This window comes from Synchiropus splendidus, chromosome 3 (assembly GCF_027744825.2).
Source record: "Synchiropus splendidus isolate RoL2022-P1 chromosome 3, RoL_Sspl_1.0, whole genome shotgun sequence".
In the NCBI taxonomy this organism is placed as follows: domain Eukaryota; kingdom Metazoa; phylum Chordata; class Actinopteri; order Syngnathiformes; family Callionymidae; genus Synchiropus; species Synchiropus splendidus.
Window position 1 is genome coordinate 8,910,246 of NC_071336.1, and position 27,709 is coordinate 8,937,954.

General features: G+C 41.2%; 1 protein-coding gene and 1 long non-coding RNA gene across 2 annotated transcripts in view; one reads left to right on the forward strand and one right to left on the reverse strand.

The window, feature by feature from the left end:
* Positions 1-24,948, reverse strand: ache (acetylcholinesterase). Its single transcript, XM_053858464.1, has 9 exons — positions 24,733-24,948; positions 7,975-8,474; positions 7,569-7,792; positions 7,195-7,455; positions 6,366-6,588; positions 5,564-5,806; positions 5,307-5,499; positions 4,687-4,865; positions 1-3,768 (listed from the first exon to the last, which is right to left on the reverse strand). The coding sequence occupies exons 2-9, from the start codon at positions 8,405-8,407 to the stop codon at positions 3,647-3,649; spliced, it is 1,878 nt and encodes a 625-aa protein (XP_053714439.1). The 5' UTR covers positions 8,408-8,474; positions 24,733-24,948; the 3' UTR covers positions 1-3,646.
* Positions 24,868-27,709, forward strand: part of LOC128755264 (uncharacterized) — a 17,259-nt gene continuing 14,417 nt past the window's right edge. Inside the window, exons 1-2 of the long non-coding RNA XR_008414100.1 lie at positions 24,868-25,068; positions 25,394-25,496. This is a non-coding gene — a long non-coding RNA (uncharacterized LOC128755264). The remainder of the gene's footprint in view (positions 25,069-25,393; positions 25,497-27,709) is intronic.

Sequence of the window (27,709 nt, forward strand, 5' to 3'; positions counted from 1 at the left end):
AAGCAGCAGGGTGTCTTTATTTCTGTTGCTTTAGCTTTAACCAAGTCAGCATTCATGATACAGAGAGACATACTGGTAAGCGACAGAAGCCTTCAACACGCACAGTACAAGTGGTCAGAAAACCATGAGTCGGACGACTGGACATAAAAGATTAGAGAACAAGGAAAACAGTTTTATGGCACTCATTTTTAGGTTATATATAGAATATTGCTTTTTAAAACACAACCTCTATCCATTCTCGTTGAGTTATCACATAGCATTTTTTTTTCTCACTGCATTTAAATATCAAATATATTCCTTTACGGATGTATTTACGTTATTGCTAACATCACACATACCTAACATTAAAGATATATTACTGACTTTGATAATAGTTTTGTTCAAAAGTACAAATTTTACAGAAAGTAACAGTCTGAGTTTGAGATACTGGGGCGGGACTTTGGGTCATGCACAAGGATTCGATTGGACAATGGGGAGGGAGAGGGAGGAGCTTCATCAGGTTTACTGCTGAAGAAGAGGTTGTCAGTCACACACTCACTTCATCCATCCATCCATCCATTCACTCATCATGTACTTTGATGCTGGGTTGCAAAGGAAACCACGAAGCTAACACTGACTTTCTCTGAAAACAAATGAGCCAGATCCCAGTGACATTCCCCAGCCAGTACGGAAAGGTAACCCTAGTCACAGTTGGTCTCATTCCAGTCACCTGGCAAACCTCTGGGAGAAGGAATCTTTGATGGTTGGGGTTCCAATTTATCAGGCTTCATGTCATGAGAGAAGCAGCTACAATGAGTCTCTAATGGACGCCAGAGGTGACCTAGAAGAAAAAGCCTTCTGGCTCTGCCCCTGTGAGGTAAACTGAGCATTAGCATTCAACTTTCAAAAGACTGCCAGGACTCACTCCAGACCACCGCTGTCAAATTGTCAGTCGACTCTATTTTTGTTGGTTATATCGCACACTGTTATGTCGGAGGTACAAAGATAATGAGGTCATCATCACTGCTTTGAGTTTCAGAGCGAATGAGAGGCAATGGTTTCTTCATCTACAGCAGCCAGAAAGAGAGAAGCCAGGATGACGATGCAATACAGTGCACGGACGCCACATGATGATAGAAGCTGCTTGTCGAGCTCAGGGATCATGTGAACAAAAGGTAGAGACACAGGGACCCTCCTACTGAGGTTCCTGCCCCTTCTCAATCTCACGAGTGCTGGGGGTCACGACCCTTGGTGGACTCAGTTGTCATCACCAGGTAGAAGCACTGCTCAATCTAAAAACCTCAAGTTCGAAGTGCTCGGACTGTCTACGCTGAGAGAGAGGGGATCAGTTCACAGGGTCAACACAGGACCTAGTCTCCTGACACTTGTGAGAACGATTACTAGATCGGGATGGAAGTCACATGTCATTCGCTCGGACAGTTTCTGACTGTGTAAGGGCACACATGCAATGGCAAAACAGATCCAGCTCAAGCCAAAGCCTGAATCTACGGGTGGCCTACCGCAAACGTTTCCCAAGAGTTTGTGGCACGTGACCACCACCTATTGTTCAAAGAGAAGAATTACCGCCTTGTTAGAACTCACAGTGAAAAGATAAAATCTATGCTGACACCGTTGCTGCTGCTTTGACAGTCAGTATTGATCTGGTGTGTTTTCAGCTGTGCACACGGGAAACTACCCTCCAAGAAAAGTGTAACCAGTTATTTTGTGAGGACTGTGACAGCTACAGTCACAAATAGATGCATAAAAATACTAACGTTGAACTTCAGTTTCAAAAAAAGGCTCCACAATTCTTGTTTCACCATTCACCAGTGGATATCAGAGCGAATCTTGTAAACTGAATTTCTCTACATACAATCATGCAGGAGTGCAATGCAAGGGTTACTTCTCTCCATTTATCCCACTCCGTCAAACCTCCCTCTGCCTGAGCATCCATCCATCCATCCATCCATCCACCCTGTTGGCTGGCAGGCCAGAGGCTGAGCCAGCGCTCTGTCACATTACCCTGCTGCTGAGTGAATTACTCTGCCTCCATTAGACTAACGAGAATGCAGGAGGACGAAGAGCGATGGGAGGGAGAGGACAGAGATGGAGAGGCGGCAGGGGCAGCCACGGCAAAGGGCTGTGGGGGGTGAGAAAGTTGGTCAATGAGCAAGGGAAGAAAACTTAGAAGTAGGAAAGATATAGGTCTGTCAGGTCAGCATGGAGAAAGACGGGGGTGGGGCACAATGGAGTACGGAGGACAGGAGGGTATGTCGATGCTGATTGCAGATGAAGTTGACAACCGGAGAGGGGAGGAAGATTACAGAGGAGGAAGACGAGGAGGCGTAAACAAGAGCCAAGGACTGGAAGGACTACAGGGTGTGGGATGGAGGGAGTGGAAAAGATGCGAGAGGTGAAGGACAGAGGACTGACAAACAAGGACAGAGAAAAGGAGTGGATAAATAATTGAGAGGAGGAACACAAGCAACGGCGCTTAAAACAATGGACTGAATGTGTGCCAGCATGTGTGCGCACAAGCATGTAAAAACAAAAACAAGTATAAAGGAGACCAGGAGAACCGGCATCAAGCTTATTTTCTGGATGTGTAGTAACAGGTAGAAGAGTCCAGAGGGCTTGACTTTCCCAGTCAGACCGATGGGTCGAGTTAAATGAGAAATGAGAAAAAGGAACGCTGAACCTGATAGAACTAGCTGGAGTTTGGATGAAAATTTTTCCTTTGATTTTCAGAAGTAGACACTTGATTAGCGACCGAGATCACAACTACTTATTCTTGGTGAAGAACTTTGGGCATCAGCATTAGTGTGAGGTCATGAAGACATTAAAAAAGGCACCAAAGAATAGATCAAAGCAGGAAAAAAACTGTCAAACAGAACAGATGTAGAAATAAAAACAGTTAACACAAAAACACATCAAAACAGGAACTAGTCATCCACAAGAGAGTGGCTGCAGGAGAGCATCAAATGTGGCCTACTATTCAAAGACTGGGAACCGTCGCTCTGTTTTGAAACTCATAAAATGACCCAATATTCATACATTCCTTTAACTTGTTATCAACGAAGAGAATTCCCTCTAAAATTTGAACAGAACCCTGGAAATGCAGAACAAGCTCGATAATATTCCAAAACCAACAACCAGTGCCTTTATTCTTGGCAAATCCCTACACAGATATACTGACATATACTACACATGTCACACAGATATACTGCTTAACCAGGTAGTGACACATAAAAAAAAACAATTTGAGGTACTGTGTGATTGATAGCAGGAATAGTTGTCCAGACAGAAACACGATACAGTGCTGAAAAAAAATACCCTGATATGTCGAAGGAAATCGGAATAAATAAAACCTGTAGTATGGGAGTGGTGAGGTAGCACACGCACACAGACACACACACGCACATGCACACACACTCGAGGTAATGACCAATCTTTTTCCGTATTCCTCCTCGTAGATGACAGATTTCCTCCACAGCCCTGAGGGTGCACAGAGGAACCAAACACAGTTATAAATAATATAAATAGTATAAATAAGAGAAATCGGTGGAGTCATGGCTTAAATAAAAACAGGATGAAAGGCTGTGGAGGAAATGTCTGCTCTCTCACTGCCTCCCCCTTCCTCCCCTGTCACTCGCTGGCATCCGGGCCCTCAGAGGTCAGAACAGCGCTCCTGCTTGCTGTAGTGATCGAACTGGCTCTTCCAGTGCATCATGTAGGAGGACCAGCGGTGGAACTCCACCTTCCACTGGCGCTCTGCTTCATCGATGTTGTCTGCAGACACAGACAGAGAATGATGCAGACTAAAAAATGGCTTCTAAAAAGCTTAAAATGATAAGATGACAGAGGTCCTCAGTAATTAAGTGTTTTGTTTTACACCTCTGGGCTGTGAGGATTGCGAGAAACTCAGTTTTAATACATTAGCCATGGTGGCAGTAGTGTGTCACTGAATGGACTTGACAGCTTTGCAATAGTTACCAACAGAAAAAATGTAAAAGTAAAAACTGTTCACCTGTTGGAGTGTTTTTTGAAATTCATTTTATGGCGATACTTCCATTTACACTTCACTTATCTTTTGTAGAGTTTATTTATGAAAAAGAAAATATTATGATAATTATACATTAGATTTATTTTATTCAGAATTGTATTCATGACATACAGTTTTTCCAATGTTCTCAACAGTTTACATCAAGGGAATCTTTTTCTTCGTTTTTTCTTTAGTAAATTTGATGAACAAGACCTGCACCTGGTTCTGCTGATGGTTGGACTTTAAGATGACAAATATCTGATCACATGGTTTCATGTCATTTCACAGGTTTTTGGTATGTTTACATGTGTGGTTTTTGACCACAAATGAAATAAGTAATTCTGTTACTTGAATGGGCCCCAGACACATCTGTTCTGGAAAAGGTGGGGCCTGAGATCAAAAAGGTGAAGAGCCCCTGGTGTAGAGTGAAATAGTAGTTACCATGACAGGGTCAGACAACTCATGCAGAACAGGATGCTAATATGCGGCTAAGACACATATGAATAAGTTGTTGATCAAGGTTGAAGAACATTGTAGTCACACGACAGAGTGAAAAGGAGCTACACCACTGCTGTATGAGGAAATACAAGGGAGCTTCAGACCCACAAGAACAAAGCCATTTTAACCAATCAAGTGAAATAATTTCTTTTTTGTTTAATAGTTACCAGTAATGTTGAGCAGACGCGGGAGGAAGCGGTTCCAGAAAGCACACATCTGAATCCTGAGACCTCGATGGACCTTCAAGGGATCAATATTGAGTCCGACATGCTTCTGCTCACTGATGGTGAAGGCTGGCCAGCGCCTCCTGCTATCTGACAGGGACTCGTGGTTCCCGTTAGGATTACTGAGGAGAGATGATATTCAGCATCAGTTACTTCAGGTAACATCAACTGGAATAAAATAAAAACAATAATTTTTCTTCCTCATATTCTATGGAGACCCCAAGTCTTTTTCCCCTCTTTACTTCTTGCCATTTCCCATCAGATGTTGCCACTTCAAAGTTGGTCTTGTCCATTGTAACATAGAGCATCCTCTCTTGTCAAACGTATCCTCTTCACGCCCTCCCTTACCTCCTCCATAACCCTCAACGGTTGCCTTCCTCTCCTTCTATAGCCCAGTGCCCTGCGAGTCTGGCCACCCTAACTTGGTCTCCAAGCTTTTCCACATGACTGTCCCTCTGACACACTCCTTTCTAATGTCATCCTTCCTAGTCACTCCCAATGAAAACCTGAGCATATTCAATGCGACTGAGAAAACAACACAGGAAAGAGAGTTGCCATCTCACCCAGTTCTTGCAAAATTGGCCCAGTATCTCATCATGCGTCGGCTCAGTTTCTCTTCATCCAGGGTGTAGTTAAGCTTCTTCTCGAGTGGCAGGCCAAATACAAACTCAATCTCATAGCCATGGATCACTCCCATCCACTCCGGCCAGAGCAAGTTAGACGCCCGGTGATCGAACAGGTAGAGGTAGACGCCACCTTGACGGGAGGGAATAACAATTAACGGTTGAAGACTTTGTCATGGTGAAATCCTATTGCTCACCTGCTGTGTTCCCGCCCATGTTCATCAGCCCATGGCTGCTTCCCATATTGGCCTTGAGGGCGAAGTGTAGAGCATAAGAGCGGGCAAAGTGGGACAGAGGGCAGTTGACGTTGTGGTCTCCAACAATGTCGTCCAAAGCGTCGCGGTTCTTGGCCCCGTTGTTCTCATCCATCCAGTCTGTGTACTGCAGCACAACAGCCTCCATACCAATGTCGTTGGCATGTGGCACAGCCAGTTTAATACCTGGAGACAACAGTTTTTGAAATACTGACTGCAGTCTGAAAATGGTTTCTTTTTACTGGTCCTTCAGCCAAAGAAAGGGTCTTGCTGAAATCTCACCCTGACTGACACCAAGCGGGAGTGGTTTGCAGCAGCTCCGCACAACAATGTGGTGACTCAAATTAGACACGGATTTATGTGTGGAAGCGGTCATCAGTTCACACGTGATATTTGCAATGCCACAATATTAGTGACACATATTTAGAAATTCTGCTCGGAGTACTTTTGTTGACTGATTTATCGTTTGAACGTTCATCTCAACTGCAACCTGACGGCAGCAAGCTGGCAATGAATAGAACTCAATCCTCTTTGTCATGGAGTGGTTCAGCATCTTTGCTTGCCTAGTGTAAGTCTGCTGTGTTTTCGCATTTATTCTAATTATCACGTGACAAATGTGGCACCGCACGGGACAGTGCAAAATTGTGAGTTTGGAGTCAAGATGGCACAAGAAAACAGATTTAAATTACATCTGTAGGACACAACTTTTTCTGTCAGAGTCCTGTTTAGCAGGACTCGTAATTACCTTCCAGGAAGTCCTCTCTGGAGATCAGGCTGTCGTTGTCCCTGCTGAAGCCAGGTGCTCCATAAAGCAGGAAGTAAGTGCCTTCATCTTGGTTCACACCAAGGAGAATCTGGGTATCTTTAAAGTTGCCTGAATTGAGCATGGCCTCAGGGGAGTCAGGAAGAACCTCACCATCCACGACAGGAACAAAGGAGAAGCGAAAAATTGAAGACCATGGGAGAACCTGTGGTAATGAAAATGACAAGCCCAGACTTGACTTCATATGAAAAGTAAATGACAGACTAACACAACAACAGGATTTTGAGAGAAGGAGCTCAGCTTGAGTTGAAATAATGGTGCAGAGAAACAACTCTGAGGTCTCTGACACGGTTTGGTACAAAAATCTGATGTGAACTGGCCCCAGACCTGAGACCAGAGAGAGGATGTTCTCAGTTTCGCATTATGCAATGTAGTTATTGTTCTTCTGCTGTCTGGTGTCAATGATGCAAAAAAACAAACATTTATTTGAGTATATGAGGACAGCTTGTCTTTAAAAATAAGGTAACGAAACACAAAATATTGTGATGGACTAGGCCCAGATATTACTCTTACAAAGGTGTTCAGATCCAGGATGGCAGCGTTGGCTCACTGATGATGATTTCATTGAGACACATTAAGATGCCAGTAGAAAAAAATTGGACATAGCCCAGGGCCAAGAGGTGCGAGGCCACAAAACACTGAGTCGGCCCAAAGCCCTCACAGATGGCAGTGATTTCAACTACCATCACTGATACAGTAATTACAGCAAGACTCACACAATGTTTCCAAAGAGCCAAAAAACTGTAATTACCTGCCACTCCTGATCGATGAGCTCCTGTGGAGTCTTAACACGAAGACAGTCTACGAGCTCCGTATCGTTTCCACCATTGCAGCCAACCAACTTTCCCAACAGTGTAGCTCTTTTACGGGCTTCTGCAGGACTGACTGAGGCCCAGGGGCTGTTGGGGACTCCACTCTGGAGGATGGCCCTGGTAAAAAGTGTCCGACTCCCTGGCATTAAAAGGTGGTACCCAACTGACGCACCACCGGCACTTTCACCGAAGATTGTGACCTGACCAACAAAGTGAAAAGGCATGAGGACATAGTGCCTGGTATACAGCATCTACAAGTATCCACTAAAAGATGCCCAGTGTGATTGATACTGACTGATAAACATACTCATACCTGTTTGGGATTTCCACCAAAGAAGTGTATATTATCCTGGACCCATTGCAGGGCCATCCTCTGGTCAAGCAGGCCGACATTGCCAGGCGCTTCAGAGGAGCCATGCAGGGCCAGAAACCCGAAGGCACCCACCCGATAGTTCATTGACACCACAATGACTGTCTCAGTGTAAGCAAGGTAACGACCATCATAGACATCCAATGACGAAGAACCACTGTAGAACCCTAAAGGGGACAAGCCACATGAATTTAAAAATGCAGGTGCAAAGCTTTGTCATGACAAATCCAACTCTACAATGGTAGCTGGTAGCTGTCGCCGTTTGCCCAAAAGGAGCTGAACACTAGTCTTTCTAGCCCCATCTCTATCCACTATGGATATGAACCAAACAAATAAAAAGATGCCATACCTCCCCCATAGATCCACACCATGACAGTGAGGTTGTGCGGCCTGGATGAGGAAGGCACCCAGATGTTGAGGTACAAGCAATCTTCACTCATCTCTCTGTTAGGGTTCCACATCTCGCTGCCCTGAAAGCCAGGGAATGTTGTATCCACATACTGGAAGCACGCGTTGGGATAGCTGGTCGCCTCGTACACACCTGACCAGGATCGCTTGGGCTCTGCTGGACGGAAACGCCTCTTGCCTAATGGTGGTTCCGCGAAGGGAATACCCAAAAATGCAGTGACATAGCTCTTGTCTAGCAAAGGCAGGCGGGTCCCACGGACACTGCCGGACAATGTATGCACAGTGAGATCAGCCTCGCTCTGAGATGAGCAGGTGGGGATGAGGAAGGAATACAAAAGGATGGGCGAGAGGACAAGAAGAACAGGGGACTGCATGGCTTAGATTAGCACAGTGGCCGTGGCTGAAGAAGTCTTCCAGTCCAGTCTTTCTTTTCCCTTGGATCTACGGAAAAAACGAGAGGATATAATGCGATTAGTTTAAAGGTTAGTGATGGAGAACAGATTGAAAGATAAATTAGATAAGGGACATGATACAAGGGCAGAGGAGAAGGTCTGGAAGTGTCAGGATGGGAGACTGAAGGATTTGCACAGGCAGAGAAAATAAGATTACCTCTCAACCTATGGAACTGCAAGTAACATAAAAATTCAAAGATAGTAAGACCGTTCAACCAAGTTTATAGGCGCCGATAGGACAACTTCTATAAAACACAACAATAGACAACATGGAATTTGTGTGGGTGAAGGAAGAGAATCCAGGTCCGTCGGAAGGATGGATTAATGTGCAGATCCATGATGAACCGGGATCTCACACAGCTATCTCAGAAAATCTGAGATAGCTGTGTGAGATCATTCCTGTCAACAACCCAGATCTTACTGGTTGAAGGGATAGAAAAGTGATGCACAAGAAAAACTGTTGGGCCGCATCATACCGTGGCTTTAAAGCACATATAAGACTCGATCTGCATATATAATGAAATGATGCTTGCAAACACACACTGGCAGCTCCTGACACACTTGAGAAAGCTTGTCGCTGCTGTGTTCGGGTGATAGCGTGTCCAAACGCACCGCCGTCTTTATTCCAGTCCAAGTCAAAGCGCATTAGTGTCTGCACAATTTATGGAACTGGAGGCAAACAGCACAGCCAAGCAACACAACCAGCATTTCAATTTTAAATTACAGATCAAAGACTGATGTTGACGCACAGCGGCTGAATATTAGTGCTTTCTTTCACTGCCAGTTCCCAAACAAACAAGCTTATATCTGCCCTTTTCAGAAATAAGCCAAAAGCAAAACATGGTCAAGGTATAAAGACTAGTGAGGAGGGGTGCATCAAATCAACCGCAACTGTAGTTCCCTGTTTCATGGTTGTGAGTGTTAAAAAAAGAGGCTCTGTGGTCGTAAAAAAATATACATAAAAAATAAAATATCAATGTAAAATAACCCGCAGTTCACAGGGCAATATATCTCAAACATGCTACAAATAACTTGAGTAACAGTATCAAAATAAAAGGGTAACAGTGGTGAGAAAGAGTGTAATCGTAATTGTTAGAGATAATATTAAACATTGATATTTGATAATTGATGAAAAGTTACATTTTTAAACCCGGATCAAACAAGAAGTTGACTCAGAAGAATACTAACGTGGTTAGCATCATGCTAGCTGTAAATAAAGTGTGCATAAACCTTTTCACTACAGTACACTAATTTGAAAGAGAACACACAAACTGAAATGATCAAATATGATCAAAACACAAATAGTTTCAAATGTCTTCATTTGTACGTGGTCACCTTAACACACTCATCACAACAGGAATCTCAACAAAGCATCTGATAATTACTTAATAACCTCCAGTTCCCAGACAGTACTTGCTTGTTTTATTAATGATATCTGAATGATACTTGGTGACATCTGACTTCAGTGAGGAGAGAAGATTACTTTTTCACTTTGCATTGCTGATGAATCATTACGCAATTATTTTTAATTTATTTCTAAAGCATTATCGTGTTCACCATCAACATTTTTCGTTTGAGATTTATCCTTTTTCAGTCACAGCTTATTTTAGGGGTATTTTTTATTATTCAGCAAGTGAAACATACAATCTCCCTGAAAAGTACAATAACAAACTATTGAAAGGCCCTCCTGAAAATGATTTTTAAAAAAAAGTGAAGTGAAATATCATATATCATATCATATTTTAACTGACGAATTGTATGGCTAAAAAGTCTTCAAACAAGACTAAATAATAACATTTCAACATCTGTGGTGAGAAGCTAATTTACCATTACAGAGTATATAAGGAGATCTATTTTGGAGCGCAGGCTGAATAATTGTCAGATATATCAGGGGACAGAACAGTGCGCAGACGTGAAGGTGGGCTGTGTCTTTTCAGAACAGTCTCATAAAATATTCAAGACAACACAAAGACGACAGCAGCGTCCTGCTGCTGTACAGCACAGATGAACTTGGCAGAGCCACATCTGAATAATCTGCTGGTTAGTGTCTGAAACCCCTTAAAAGACATGGAATTTGACAAAAATACAGCGTAAAACAATGATTCAAAGCCCATCAAAGCATAGTGTATTTATCAGGCATATCATAAGCACAGACATTTTGGGAGGCTGAGATGTCCCACCACCACCAAAAGTTAGTCCTGCTGACTAGAAATTAGAAAAACAATGGCCATGAGCAGTCACATTTTCATAAGGAATACATATTCACTTCATGCTTTTGATATGCTAACTGACAGTTTAGTATTGCAGTTCATTAGGGAACCATGAAGAATGGAACTTTTTACAACGCAACATGCAATTATGTATAATATTGTGCTATACAGGCTGTCCACAAAGCCGAGAATCCATGATAAAATGTATTACACTGGCAAATAATGAAGGTAGAATATCCAATAAAGCAGATGTGTTCAGTAGTTATCAGGGTGATAAATTACACAGCATATCTGCCGCGATAAAGCGGCACACACATACACAGCTTTGTGCATTATTGGAAGGGTGATAGTGTATTATGAAAGTCATAAAACAGGTTAATCAGACGACAAGCCATCAAGTGGTATACTCATCCTCTAACCTTGTCTTCGTACTTATGGATCTTTCATTATTTATTTTTAGAAAATAACACATTTCTCAGTTACGCTTCACAATGTGAGCACAAAAGTAAACATACTGAAGACAACTTTCTTTCGTTATCGACGGTTTGAGTCATTGAATTACAGTTTGCCTTTGATCAAGGAGCAACAAGGACCTGATAAACTCATAATTTATGAGAGGGGCCAGCAACATTTATAATGTTTTTCTACATTAACCACCAGAGGTTTCCAAATGTGACGGGCTCGTGTGTCCTGCAAGCTGATCAAATCATGCAGGATGTTGCGGTTCCATTAAGCGGCCAGGGCTTAATGACGGATAAAGATGGCAGACATTCTCAGGAATTTAACCTTGGCTTCAAACCAATGGAAGGAATCATTATTTAGAGTCAACAGCAAAGGAGAGAAGGATAAGCACATGCTCCTGGAAAACTCAGGACACGCCCTCCAGTATAATTAGGACTTGTGACATTTCTATTACCAAGTTTCCACTACAGAGGGGGAGGAAATTTCCTTTGAGCGGGCAGACATTTTTAAAGCCTCTCAGCACTCTGCAACAAAAGACTAGACAGGTGTGTGACCATGACTGCAACTGTAAAAAGACATCGCTCTTAAACCCTCATAAATGCCACGAGGCATGATGTATTAACACGGCACACACTAAGTAACTCGATGAAGAGTCTGAACAATGAGTGCGACCACTTCAGAGACTGGAAAAAAATGTAACCGAAGGATTTCATTTAACCATGATTTGACTCACTTGGGTTTATGTCCACTGAAGTACAGAAGTCACACACATCTGTGCATAGTGCTCCTGCTCAGATTTAACACATGAAGCAAGGACACAGCAACTAGCCAGCGAACAAGGAGCATTACACCCAAAAGCATGTGAGTCTCTAAATGAAGCTAAAATTGGAGCATGACATAATGTAAGCTGAAGATTATTCTTAAACCTGCCTTTTCCATTACTTAGTGCTAAGGACCAGCTGTCAATACACTCGCACTCAGCACTCGCACTATTATGACTAAGTTCCAACAAGTGCCAAGTGTGGTCCCCCGCATAGTTTTGGATTGGTGATGGCATGAACAGCTTTCTATAACAGTAGTTGCTTAGAGAACAACATTGACATGGACTGTAACGTGTTCTACACCAGCAGCTTGATAATGAGTCCAGTGATGGATGAGTGATGCCACAATACTGCATCATCTATATGGTTAAACAAAACAAAAACAACCAAACAAAAAACACAAGAAATCATTTTCAATGCGTTACACACTCCTTGCCCAGGTCAGGTCGCAAAGTGGGAGTCTAGTTAAAGAGACCTCTCTCTCCCCAGTAAAACTACCATCCAAAGACATAACCACAGAACCACATCATGTGCAAAAAACAGAGCTCTCAGAGCACTCAGATCAAAGTTCCTCCCCACCCTAACTGAGCTAAGAAGCTCTTTCCATAACACTTAAAACACAACAGATTTAACGCATCAAGTGAATAAGATTGGACAAACTGCTATCCTACATCATCGAATGTCACAGTTTAATAAATACGATGGCAGACAACTACTGCAACGCAACCCGAAACTCCTGCTGACATGAATTCAAATTAAAAAAGAAATAGTTTGCCAACACCTCAGCTATGTTGAGCCTAAACTTGACTTTAAGGTAGAAAAGAAGCCCCACTACAGAGAACTTATCATTTCTGAGAGAACATTTCCCTACTGGACCTACAAAAGCCATAACAAAATCATCATTTTTTATTTTTATTTTTATTACCATTAGCTCACAAGTGCATAGGTACCAAGCAAGAACTGGATGACTGGACGACTTTAGCACTTTCCTGGAAAGCTGACAAGGTGATTGATAAAGGGAAATATATTTGTTTGAGCAGGCGTATGTGGGACAGACAAAGGTGACATCACCAAAATAGATTATGCATACAACAGAGAGGGAAGGACTTCCGAAATAGACATATGCGCACACACACACACAAACACAGCTTACAGCATGCGAAGCTAATCCTGCCACCATGACAACCATACATCGCAAATCAAAAATAGCAGCCTGCCAGAGGACAGGTGGAAGACAACTGTCTCCAAGCATTGTTGCAGATTTGTAAACAAACACAAAACCTTGGACTACATTATCATATCTTTAATACGTCTTAATAAATAAATAAAGGCACATTTCTCCATGTTAAGAAAATAAAGCATGAATCTTCAAAAAAATATCTTCTGCGACACAGGCGTTTGGCTGTTCTAAGTTATGTTTAATGTTCTGCACAAACTCACTACCGACGAGCTTACTCTGCTCTTACTCTAGGAAAATAGTCAATCCATTCTGGCAACTAGCAAGTCATCTGTCCCCCCCCCAAAAAAAAAGTTTCACATCAATTCAGTTTACAAATATCTTTTACTTTCTGACTATTCAAGTTTGCATCACTGAGGACTTAAAAACCGACTCCACTTCTGTGCATTACAGTCACGCCACCATAAAACACTGGGCCTGACGGACATACCTGACAACAGCAAGTCAGGGATCGTTCACATTGACTTTAAAAGTTGTCGACCGGGTCAGTCGGAGGTCAGGCAATAAGTATTCACCCCATCAATAGATGACCCACTTGCCAAATATCTAAGTTTCACACTGGATAAAGATGAAAAAGATGATAGCAATCTCCAACAGGCCTGTCCAAGTGCCTAATAAGCACAACAGACCGTCTGTAAAGACATGCAGGATGATGCAGTGAGATAAAAAGGAACATATAAATAGGCTTTTAAAGCAGAGGAATGAATGGCAGACAAAAATAGGATTAAATGCATTAAGGACGATTAAATAGGAAGCTAAAAAGCAGTACAGGGATCAGACCACAGAAACGTGAAGAGTCCCAAGTCTGATTATATAAGACAACGTGAACAAGAGTAATGCATATCTCTGATTCCATTTTCAAAATTGTTCTATTCAGAGATGTAGGAAAAAACAAACAAAAAAAAACTCCCCTTGATGTGCGCTGCCTCACAACAAGAGGATTGTGTTCCTGCTGCTGCACCTACTGGATATGAACTGAAGCTGGTGTCTTTGAGTACTTCATTAGATATGGCAGGGCTTTCCTCTGAAGTCCTGATACATTAAGGAAATGGCCTGGCAACATGGCCGGGGAGTCACCAGAGCCCATTGGAATCAGCGCCAACCCACACGCCCACGTCAGGTTTTGGTGAGGCAACGAAGATGAATGAGCCAATGCAATACAGTCGCAAGAGATTGGGTGCTTTGTGCTGCAGTCTCAAAGCCTCATGACTGACTTGCAACCTATCTGAGAACTCGTAGCCAATGCACTAGGATGAACCAAGACACGACGGCGTAGTGACAGTTCAGTGTTTTAACAAGATTCCCTTCTAACGCTCAGGGTATCCCTAGCTTAGGTCGGCATTCAGAGCCATAAAAAAGGAGGATATAATAAACTTTGAAACAAACTTGGATGTTAAAATGGTCCACACAAAGTGCTGTAGTGAAAACCTTCTAATACACAATGTCCAAGAATAAAAAAATATTATGACGTGCCTGTATGTGTAAAAATAAAATAAATGAGTCAAAGATTATGGAACTGATTTTGAATGGCTTAATTCATGTATACAAATAAAAAATTACGAATGACATGACGGATTGACGTGTTATCTTTCTGGATATTCTGAGTTTTTCTTTCTCTTTTCTGGAACTCCTTTTGGTAGCAGTGGAATTTGTTGAAGACAAAATGCAAAGGAAAGCAAGAATGGAAGGAGGAAAGATGTTTCCACATGGGGGGTATATGCAATTATTAATAGCAGTGACAGCTGCAGGGCAGGAACAACAGGGACAAGGTTGGCAAGAGAGGAGGAGTGATGCTGTTAGCAAGGAAGTACAGGATTCTGTGATGTGAATTGATAGAATACCGAGATTCGAAATGCCAAAGCTGCTCTTTGATTGTTAAGTTCTTAAGGGCTTCATGAAATGGCGACAAAATACAACACCATTATCGCGTTTATAACTTCAACTTTGCAGGACACTTGAATGTTTAACAAATGTATGTCACTTCAGAGCAACTAAATGTCTAATGAACTGTGTCTAATGTAATGCTGTTCTGGCTTGCTGGGTACACTGTCAGACCTACAGGCGTTCTACAGGCAGATAAGAGCTCATGTAAACCCTTGTGGTCCAAGGAAACCAGGGGTACCTTGGGTTGCGGATCCTCGTTGTTTCATGAAATGAAATGTCTGACTGTAACAAAGCCTTTTTCTACAAACATAAACATGTAAAATTATATGAATGATAACAGCTTGAAAGATCTTCCTACCATCGCCGTTTTCTTAGGATTAAAGAGTCTGCACCTCAAATAGTAGATGGTAAATGCATACAAGAACATATTTCTTCTTTTCTCGCTAATGACCTTTCTCAAATACACAGTACTTTAAGTATATATAGTTAATACGAGGGCTGAATGATTCAGGGGAAAAATTGAATCACGATTTATTGCGACAATATCCTGACTTGCCTTAAAAAAAAAAAAAAAAAAAAAAAAAAAAAAGGGTGGTTCTGCATTATTCACTAAACATAAGCAATACATCATTTTATGCGATGTTGGTGCCGGTAGTACTTAACATGACGGACAACCAGGAAACTATCAAATCAATGAGTACACGTTAGACATGGGTCGGTCAGTCCAGATATTTTTGTTGTTGTAGAACAGTACCTGCTTGGCCAGTTAGTCTGGTGGATTGCGGCGCCAGATCTGGCGGAGCGGGTTGCCATTTTCTTCTGAGCTTGCCTCAGCTCGGCATCATGCTTTTGCTTTCAAAAATCGCATTGTATTATTCCGCAATGTTGATTTGAATCGCAAAAGTCATTCAGGCCTAGTTAATACTATAGTCAAAGCCTCTATAAATGTTCAGATGGATGAATGCAGTGTTGAGTTGAGGAAAAAGATCCAGTGCTGTGTGTTAGTAAACAAGGATGAAACTAGGGTCTCCAGAACAACTGAAGATGTTGCTCTGACTGTTATACCTTGTATTTCCAGGGACGAGAATTCAATCTCTTCTCGTGATTGTTTTAACATAAGAATAGGTGAGACATGAAGGAGACCCACGTCCTTCTCTGAGGCAAAAGACAGGAGTGAAATTACCACGTCTGCCAAGGATGTTTCCTAAAACACAAGCTTGTTTGACTTTCTCCCACGTATACGCTCCTGGCATTTACAAATTAATTGAATTGTTTGTCTGAAACATTTACTATTGATGATTAGTGACGATACTGACTGATATTAAAGGTCCGAACACAACAACACTAGACACTTGCAGTTGGAATGAGCGTGTCATATAAGTGTCAGACTAGAGAGACACACAGGGTCTCCCCAGGGTGAAACTCGTCTCACCTCCAGTTCCGGTTGTCAGTCTGTGATAACCTTGCAGTCATGAAGCGGACATGAGGAGGTGAGGCAGGCTGTAACCGTAACAGCTCCAAAATAACTGTGGTCTTTTAAAAAGAAATTATGAAAGTCGTTATACCGAAAAAGCAACTAGATACGGGTAAGATTACTAATACAGTTTCCAATTGGAGGAGGTTCAATGGAAAGTAGACGGGGAGACACCGAGTGGGAAATAAGTGTGTCACTTCTCAATTTAGACCCAGGAATTTGTGTCTGAAGTTCACAGGGGGATTGATTTCAGAGGACTGGTGGGAGGCCAGTGGGGAGGAACCAAGGGCTGTCATGGCCTGTAGGACATAAATCACCAAACCGGAGTCTTAATTAAGACAACTAGTTTGGAATTATTTCAAGGGCAAAAATAAATATTTTCAAATGTGCTTCCATGGAACAAGCAATGCTCATCCCTCACTTATCATACTCAAGCACTACGGAGGCAGAAATATACAGAAGAAAAAAAAGCCATTAATTCTTCGTGTGAAATGAACTCGTAGGATACAGTTGACAGATGACATCATTGTCATGGTGTCTTAGAATGAATGCATCCTTGCAAAATGTTTTTTTATATATAAATATATATATATCCGACTTAAGAACAGCGGTAGTGACTGGGTGTGGGTGTCCAAATGAATACTGCTTAGGAAAGAATCAGTTGCACCGCATTTAAAAAGAAAATACATTGATGACTTGACAAAAAGAAAGAAATATTCTAAAAAGGGATAGATGACTTTGCCTCGTAGCTCCGTCACGGTTTGAGTGGCAGCAGAGGAATCACTGGAATTTTCCATTTTGCAATTGGGCTTTCTAATGTTTCACCCAACACCATGTAAAGAACATAAGAACACTTGCACCGACCAGTTCACTCGGGCACTAGCACACAAACCGATAAAATGAAGTGGATTATATATTCTGCAATGAAACCCTCTGACGACTCAGTCTATGGAGTTGCATGATTCATTTAAAATCTCAGCCTCCACATGGATAATATCCAGAAACAGGACAGAAGACAAGGGGATTTTGATGAGAATCAGGAGACCATTAATGAAACTACAAAAGGCCCAGACAGGTAAATGATAATCACAACTACAAATTACAAAATCAAGTCAAATGCAAAAACAGATTCACAATTATATGCACTCACTGAGAAGCACTCAGAGAGTGCAAACCTTCAGCAAGCACCTTCAGTCAGAGAGATCAAATATCCTTCAAATAATGCCAATCTTTTAAAATGCATGTAGACAGCTTAGTCCGACCACTGGACAGAAGCTTCTCTTAGACAACACGACCAGGATAATGCGGCTGGACTAAGCTAGCATGCAGCCAAGTACCTTGACTATGAGCGGACTGGTTGCGGCTGAGGGAGCTTCAGCAATGCAGCGGAAATAAACAAACTCTTAGACTAATCATGGTTTAATGACGTCGAATAACCTTGTGTACAATCGAGAAGTCGCGTGTGTAACCTGATGCAGTATGTGAATTCTTCTGTCTTATCCCATGTCTGCGGTGAACACATGACAAACCTGATTACAGCTGTATTTTGCAACTCACAACGCTTCCTTCATTTTTATTGTGAGTGGAGGAAACTTCTTAAACTTTAAGGAGAAGACATTACTTGCATGTTAGCAACTGTGGAGTTGGGAGTCGGCGCACACGGCGGTGATCAAAAGCGAGACTCTGCTTTTGTTACTCGACATCTATCATTCTTAATATATTGACAACACAGTCTCCGTAACATTTAATTTTATTCACAAACTTGTGAGCTCAATATTACAGTCTAAAATGACTCCTTGCTACCTGTCAGCTTCCACTGTGTTCTTCCTCTACAGTCCTAAGAACCAGAAGGACTGATGTGCTCATGGCGCCACCCCTTGTCACGGGGGTGAAATATTACTCATAGTTCAATTTTCACTGCACCGCATGCAAACCGGGAGAACATGACGCAATCGGACTCGGCAGCTTGATTGGGAGTAATCGGGCTACTCCCTGCACGTAACCTCTGTCACTGACCAGCGATATAAATCCTCTTTACAAAGCATCTCTCAGATTAACATTTGTAAATGTATGTGTGCATCGCTCCCATGCCTAGAAAACGATGATTTTGAAAACTGAGTAAATAAAGCAGTAAATAACACATGATGAAACGGGTACTACTTGGCTGCAAAGCTGCTGCCAAGTACTCAAGGTTAAAAGTGATCACAGGGCAAAGAGTCTAAACTGTGAACTGTACAGCACATCTAGTACAGAGTGGGAGAGAATTAAAGATAAAACAAATAAATCAAGAAAATAGGGACATTCTAGGATGCATGATGTTGAGAAGCACAGAAAAATACAGATTTACCAATTGCATTTTCCTCACCGATCACGATTAATGATTTTAGGAAATCAATTATTACTGACAGAGATTTTTTTCTTTAAATAACTGCTAGCATACACATTCAGTATTTTGACCTTGTTTGAAATAAACAATATCCGTGAATACAGCACTATTGGGCTTTTACACAATTGAGAGAACAAACAAACAAAACAATGCAAGTACAGAGTCCCAAGTTATTATCAGGCTGCAGCTGTGTCTGGTAAGTATTTCCGGCTCTGTGTGGTTTATCGCGGGCTCAGGTGCTGCATTACTTGGTCCTCTACAACTGAAATGGCTGGTTGTCCAACACCATGAATTCCAGAGGTTTCCTCGTAGTAGCATTGCATTTCTCACTGCTCTTTACTTGCTCTGAAGCAGCATCAGTGTCACCATAAGTCAGCTGTGACAAATGCACTCATGGTTTCACAGGCAACAAACTATAGGAGGATCGGAGATCAGAGAACGTTTTTGGTTTCTGAATGGCAGTGCAGCTGCAGTGGCAGAAATGTTTTTTTTTCGGGCTCCTTAGAATTTGAGTCAATGTGAAACACTACCATGAAAATTTGTGGAAAATATTTTTCGTGAGGATGCACCAAATAGATTTCCTGGTAACTTGGCGCCTTTGGCAAAATAGCAGCACTACGGAAATATTTTAAAGAGTTGCTGAGTGAGAACAGAATTGCAGTTAGCGAGGTGTGTTCAACCAAACTATACACTGTGGCAAAGTAGACTTGAGCCAAAAGGACAAGAATTTATTTGTTGTGGGTTTATCTACATTATGCAGTTAAGTTCTCCGTTACAGGGCATCGCACGTATTCATAGAACTGAAGTCACAATAGGTAACTCAGCATTTTTCTGGAACGTGTACTTAGTATTAGGGCCTAATCTCAAAGGCTACTAGAATACTTTCAAAAAAGTCAGAATATTCAACAAGCATCTCCAAAAATTTATTCTGGACGAATTACGTGTTATCGTGAAAAACTTCACAATCACATTTGATATTTGGCATTCAAGTGTTTCATTTTACTCCGCTTGGACCACAAATTTCATTTTGGTGAATCCCTACTTTTTTGTGTTTCAAAACCTGTGGCTACGAGGGCTGCACCAATCGACCAGCCTGCCGACTTATCGGCATCATGATCAGCCAATCAAATGACAAATAATTTTTTAAAATTTATTTTAATAAGATGCTATTTGTATTTATACATAATGATGTAGACCTGCAGCAGCAGACATTAGAGCCTGCCAGCCATGATGGTGGTCATTTGGCAATACTTCTCCTTCCAGGAAAATGCCGACCGAATTGCAGTTCACAACCTGTGCACCCACTGACTCAGATGCAGCATTAAACCACAAATCACTGTGCCAAATTCAGGACTTATTTATTTGCCTTAAAAGTTGCAATGTTTTTTCTAGTGTTGTTCAGTATTATTGTTATTTGGTAAGTTTCGTTATTAGTCTAAAATAAAAAATAAAAAAGTGACTTTTGTGTGAGGGAAATTATACATTATACAGACACAATTACAAATGGTATATTACTTTACTATTACTATTTAATGCATACAAGAAAAACGAACTGTTGAAAAAAATAAACCATGACATTATCAAATTGTGGTTCAATACTCCTGCCATTAGCACACAGCAGAATAGATAGGGTGTCTAAAAACTTTTTTCCACCATTGTATATGTGCCCACCAAGGATTAGGAATCCACTCCAGGAGGATCCAGTCCATCTTCTCTGGCAAAGTGTGGAATGACCGCCATCCCGAGCACCACAAATTAGAGAAATAAAATAGGTTGACGAATAGGAAAATTGGCATAATGGTTTCAGTGTTTAATTTTTAAGTGGAACAACGATGTTTCCTTTCACTTCAACAAATTGGATCATTGTGTCAGTCTGCAATCAATCCAAATGCGCTACTTGCTTTCCACAATTAAAGAAAACACTTTAAATAGATGATCATACTGTGAGCCTTTTAATTCTTGATGTTTGCCAGTAACATTCACATAGTAACTGGTGCTCAGGTTGATAACCAGTGAGTCTTCAGTCGTGAGCAGCTCTGCGCACAACCTGAGGCCGACTACGTGTCGTGCTCTGTATCTGGATGTCACTCAGAAAGACTCAAATTTACACAGCAGTGGCTTTTGTTCATGACGCAGCATTAAAAACTGTGCCATCCTGAAGGCAAGATCAATCTCAACTGAACCGAAACCTCTTGCCCAAAAAAGGTTTCGGAACAAGTTCCCGTTGTGTTGCTGAGGAAAATCTTGCATGTATAAAACCACTGAGATGAGATGTTGACTTTCCATCATGTACCAACAACAGCTGAGTTTCTCTCTCACTCAGTGGAAGAAACCAATGTGTTTAATTTGCATGATTATCTGAAATGAAATTCACAAATTAACTTCATTTCAACCATACACCATTTTCCTTGCAACTTTTACATATAACAGATATAAAGGTTTGAGGTAGTCAATAAAACAAGTCTCTCAAGATGTAAAGTAGGCATCAGTGTGCATTAATCTCTGACATACCTTGCACACTGTTACGGTGTGGTTGCCACTGTCCAACTACCTGCACACCAGGTTGCATATAAATCATTGTTTGGTCTCATTTTATAGCAAAATGTTAAATGATAAAACAGCAACTTGTATGTTAATTGCCATTTTTTCTATTTAAACCAGAGCATTTGACCTGATAGGCTTTTTAGGCTTTTCTCATCTACAAGTCCAGCCAAGGTAAACAAGGGCTTGCATTAGAGTTTGCCTTAAATAGACTGTGTGCAGTCACTTAGCAATTTTATGTATAGAAAAGTTGCATGAAGCATGGACCAGTCATTTATTAATTTGTTGCTATGGTTTACATCCTCAAACTGATTATCTTTTTTTTTTTTTTTAAACAATTCTATGCAACTATTCTACAATATACTGTAGATTTCAGTAAAGCATATTATATTTTAGGGCTAGGACGATATGCATTTGGCCTGATTCGATATTTTCTTGACATTTGGAAACAGATTTATATTACAATTCTGGTTTATATTGTGATTCTTTATCCAATTCTGTTTATATCGCAATTGTGATTTATTAACAAAAAAACAAAAACTAATGAAATAATAACTAAATAATCAAAACGCGCATCATGGTTTCCCACAGACATAAGGTCAAAATGATATCCATGGTTGTATTTGTGCATTTATGATGAGTATAATTCACTGTCAGAACAGGTCCTGACAGTAATATTTTGGGGGATGAATTGTTTCAGTGATTGAGAACCTGCATTATCATAGACCGAAGCGCAGATGGAGCAGCACAGAGACGCCGTGGGAAGTACTTTCCCCGCAGTTTTACAGCACGGGACCATTGATCACATAGATGGTGTTATTCCAGAGCTGTAATGTGCAGCGGTTAGTAGAGAGCGCAAACTCTCGCAAAAGAGGCTTTTGGTATTTTCGCGCCTTTCAATGCAGTTCATGGTGCACTCGCGAAATAGTACTGTGGAGTGACAGTTGGTTGCCCGATGCTAGCATCAGCTACGTGAATCCATGGGATGCATTTGACAATAGTTTGAAAATAAAAGTCTGTCACGAGTATTAAACTTGTGTATTTGATCGGCAGCTCTGGAAACACACTTGATCTCAGCTTCGAAACGGTTAACCAGGAAACAGAACGCGTCTTGCAGAGTCTAAATACTTTAATACTGTCATTAAAAAATGTAATACATTTCGATTTTTTCCGCCAGCCATATTATGCTTTCATGTGTTTTGAAGCTAGACAGCGGCCAATAATTGGGGATTTTAATGCATGACAGAAAGGCAACTAAATGTAAATTATAGGACACAAAGTAGCTTTTCAACTTTGACATTCATTGAAGTACTGTTCTTGAAGTGACCATTGCTCTAGTAGGACACATTTGTTTTTCATAAAAGGCCAGGAAACTAATATTGAAGGCTCGTTCGACCATGCATGAGCATGTAAAACCGAAAAACCACTGCAGCACTACAATTCTCCTCAGACATCAAAAATGCAGAATCAGAACTCACTTAGAGAAAATGATCTCTTCCACAGAAACGACAGGCACATAAAACTTTTGTATTGAGCTCACTTTGGCAGTCGTCAAGGCGAGAATGCAGATCCAGGCCAAGCCCTGCCAAGACTGCATTTACCGATATGACTTACAGAGGCAATAAATCGAGACCAGAGCGAGGCGCAGCAGCAGCAGCAGCAGGGAGGGAGGAGAGCAGATCACGATGTTACAACCACACACCAAAATACATGCAGCAAACCTGAAAGCACTTGCTGTTATACAATAGACAAGACAGGGAATGTGGCAATGGGATCTACTCTGAGTCAAGTGTCTCTCAGATCAAAATGAATTCCTATCTATTTTGCATAATAAAATTTAAACCCCAACCTTTAAAGTGACACAAACATAAACCTGTTTGTGGAATTTTAATGATTATTTTATATTTTTTAGAATGCAAACATTATTATTCGGACGCAAAAATAAGCAGAGTGCTAAAATCTTTGAGTCAATTCACACTAGATGGGGTGATACAGGATTTATTTATCATTGTCAATGCTAATCGATCTCAGAAAAAAATAGATGAATGCAGAATGCAATATGTTAATTTACTGTCACTAAAAACCTAATGACACTTAGGACAGTAAAGGGAGCTGGAGCTGGAGTATCTAAGGGAAAAAAAAAACACTTAAATCCTCACATCAAATATCGACCAGAGGTCGATATATGATTCCAGAGCATGAAACTATCAGTTTGGTTCAATAAAAAAGTGTTATTCCATGAATACAATGATGTCTCTACTTGGCAAACTAAACTGTTAAATGGTGACTTAAATGTGAAATCACAATCAATATCATGAGTCAATAAGCCTCAGAAATTGTACAGATACACTCATGTTTATTCACATCATATTTCTCATATTTACAACTTCAACCACCGTACAAGGCACCAAAACAAGCGACTTTTTTGACTGTTTAAGTTGAAGTTGTAGCCTATTTGAGTGCAGGGATTTTTGACCCAATTTGGGGAACCTTTCCATGGAAAACAGGAAAACCTAATCTTTAGATATGAATTAGTGTGAGCAGACTATCGTTTAAAAAAGAAAAAGAAGGAGGGATGATGTCATGTTAGTGGTAAGATTGAATACATGTCTTATCGACGAACGTCTGTGTTGAGCCACACGTGTACTGAAAACAAAAAATGTGTGACGCCCAAATCAATCAAAGGCTTTTCTAAATAACGACAGATATGCAAATGATATGTGGCGTGGAGATGTTTCCAAATGATTGACACGGGGTAGAAACGTGTTGCAAATGTGTCACGAAACAAGACTCTAGCATCACACACGGCAGACACACAGGCGCGTCTCATATCGATTCCCTGAACTGTCTCCTCCGGCTGGAACCTGCTACCGCTGCCTATCGCACATTCAATCAAACACTAACAGTAAATCTAATTAAAGTAATTCGCTTATTAGCGGTATTGCCACACCGACATCACAGACTGCACACGTAGATCGACAAGAAATGTGCGGTTTCAGAGAAACGACTGTCGAGACGGACAGCTAATGCAGAGATTGTTAAACTGCCCAAAAATGAAAGGGAGTTCGGTGGTGCGGTGACAGTGCTACGGTGACAGCCGACTATGACCCAGAGCTTCTCCAGCGAAGCAGAAAAAAACGGCCTATCGGCGGATATATAATTGATGTAATGAAGATTGTAAAGTGGTAAATCGGCATTAAAGTAAGGGCTTACTTTCATGAATGCTTCTTACCTGGATTCAGCGAAGCAGCCCGAACACTTGTGCGGCCAGATTTGTACCGCTGCAAAGGCGGGGAGCAGCAAACACGAGTGTCGCCGAATGAAAACGTCTCCCCGGAGCAGAGGCTCTTCCAGCCGGCTGTCAAAGACGGTGTGTGGGTGAAGCCTCCCCCTCGACTGCACACTCACACAGCCGGGCCGTGCAGCAGTGACGATAGGGGGAGTCTGCTGTTAATAAATACTGCTTGTAAACATTGGAGGGTCGCCAACTCTCGCGAGAACGGCCAAGCGTGTTGAGCCAACAGCTGCCATGAACGAGAGAAATATCCCTCGCAAAACACAGCTAAAAGTACGACAATGTTCAATACTGGGCGTTATTTTTTTGCATTAACACGTGTAAAAGTTACGGTCATTATATTCTTAAAATGCTTTTATGTCCAAAAATGTTGTGCAGTCCACATAGGTCCAATTGTTTCTTATCTCTCAGGTAGCTAGCTCGACTTCTGGACTTACTGTCTACTGACTTATTCCAAAGAGCGTTATAGAGTGAACAAAGAGCGTCAGTCACAGCTGTAGCAAACCATTAAACATAGCACATGACTCTCCTTAAAAGGGAACGGTGTTGTACATGATTTTTTTGTCATTATTTACCACCACTTATTTTCATCTGGCAGGTTGGGTGTGCAACCATAATGAAGGATCCCTAAATTCCCCTCCCACCACCAGGTTCACCATCGCCGAGCCAAGACAGATCGGAACAAGAGTGGAGACTAACAGGTGAGTGCTTTTCAAATTGAGTGAGTTCAAAATACTCAGACTTCATTCACTAGCTCCATTTCTCTTGATCAACTGGGTGTTCTTTCTGTGTGACAATTGCTTCAGTGGTGTGAGCTTGGTTCCTTCCTTGTCCGTGACCTCTCGCACCTAACCCCAGCCGACTGAAGTGGAACTCATTAACGGTGCTTTAAAATGAAAGGTTGTTGTAACGTGGTGCACCTCTGTCTCACATGAGGGAGTGCTTTTACTGGCTATTTGAAATTCAAGAATGTCTTAAGGTAACGCCCTGAGTGCTGCAACTATTGGTCTTGTGTATTCAATAAATTGATAGACCGAATTTTAGTTTGCATTCCAAGATTGAACATCATGTTTCATTTTGACACACTCTTGAACCGCGTCTGACATCGGAACATTAACATAGAGACAGACCAGTACCAGTTCTGAGAATGTTGTGGCATGCCTCTAACAGGTAATTGGTTTTGTAGGAAGGAGAATTCTTGATTCCAGAAATTATTTGGTCGGCTACTCATCAAGTTATTACCTACTCAAGACATCAGCAGTACTGAAGGACCCTTTCAGTTGCAAATGAGTACCACATTTTGAAACAAAATCATAGTGATTGGGTGGTCAAGTCATCAGATGAAATAGATTTCAAACAGTTCATCTGGGAAAAAATGTAGTTTATTTTCAGTGATATTTGTATGCCATTAATGTGAGACAGTTGCTTTGTATTCCTGAAGACATTTTGTGCCTTTCATGGCAAGGAGTTATTTTATATTTAGCTGTACACTTGAGCTTTCAAAAGAGAACTCTTAACTTGTAGATGAAAAATGGTGATGATTATTTAGTAACTAAGGCTCTCCTGAAAGAAAGAAAGAAATATTAATATGATTGATGATTATTGATGTCTTGGGTTTGGACCACTGAAAAACAAGAAACCTTCATGGATACAAGTCCTCCCATTAAAAAGGTCGATTCCTCACGGGAGTGACGGACAGGACCTTGACTAGAGATGGAGCTAATGGTCGAAATGATCTGGATCTAAAAGTGATATTTGAACTCTTTGCTCATGTGGAAGGCACTCTTCAGCCCCTATGATTTAAAGTCGCTAATATTTGTCACTCACTGCCTCCTTCAGAAAGCCAAAAAATATGAAAAATATACCTGCATTAGTGAAAACATTCAGGAACCGCACAGTTTTCTCTGTAGTCTTGTACGGCTCTTCTACTGACGTCTTTGGTTTACAAGGTCGTGAAACTGCAGGACATTCATTGAAAGACGGCAGCAAGAGGACAAACTGCAGCACTGAGGGATTTTAATCAGCCTAAGTGCCTTTAAGCTGACCTGTCCTACCTCACCGCGCTCCTCTGGGTCCATTAAAACACACACATGCATGTAGCGCAGGAACACACACACTCTTTTCTCATCTATTCCAAGATCATAACAGGACAAAGATTTTGTCCTGTCTTCTCAGGTGATAAAAGGAAGGCATAGCTGTCAAGACTGACAACGTTAATAAGACAGTGTTTGCAACACAAACACACGAAGCAGGGTTACTTTACTTTAAATTTTGTTATTTTTATAATAACTGATCATTTTCAGTTTTCGGGTGGTTACATTATCAGCTAAATAGTTATATGATAAATGAAGCATGATTGTTAACACTACTAATAAAGTTCATAGGACTAATACCAAACATCCAGATCAACAGTTAACATTGATAGTATCTATGCATTATTCACAGAAATCTCAATAGGACCCTGTGATAGACACCTTCTGTCTAATTGAGGGTTTGTATTTCAGTCCCGTGGAGTACTATGTCAGTACACGTTCTGTATTGTCATCAAGACAAACTTGTGCTTAGTTTCTGAGAGAGATTTTATTGAACATGGTTTTACCTTGTATTTGTATCACGACTCAGTTGATAATTGCAAATGACTAACATCTGTGGTCCGACTGTAGTGTGAAAGAGAGAAACATATTATCTTGAGAGGAGTAACTTCACTATATGAGCCTTTCTAATTACATGGTCACTTTGAGAAAATGTTTTCAATGTTGATCCTCTTTTAGCCACAATGTTATCGTTTGTTTTCGGCCCTTCTGAGAGTGAGTGGATCTGGACAAATGCTACTTTAAGTCTTATCCAAAACTTTCATTCTTCAGATGAAACCAGTCGTGAACAATCCTGGCTCTCTACCAAAGGCCCATCTAGG

Bases quoted from the DNA above. Each gene is read 5' to 3' on its own strand.
- ache (XM_053858464.1), bottom strand. From the start codon at position 8,407: ATGCAGTCCCCTGTTCTTCTTGTCCTCTCGCCCATCCTTTTGTATTCC. The intron at 7,456-7,568 runs GTATGAGTATGT...TTTGTTGGTCAG, and splicing joins TTGGTGGAAATCCCAAACAG to GTCACAATCTTCGGTGAAAG. The intron at 6,589-7,194 runs GTAATTACAGTT...TCATTACCACAG, and splicing joins TCATCGATCAGGAGTGGCAG to GTTCTCCCATGGTCTTCAAT.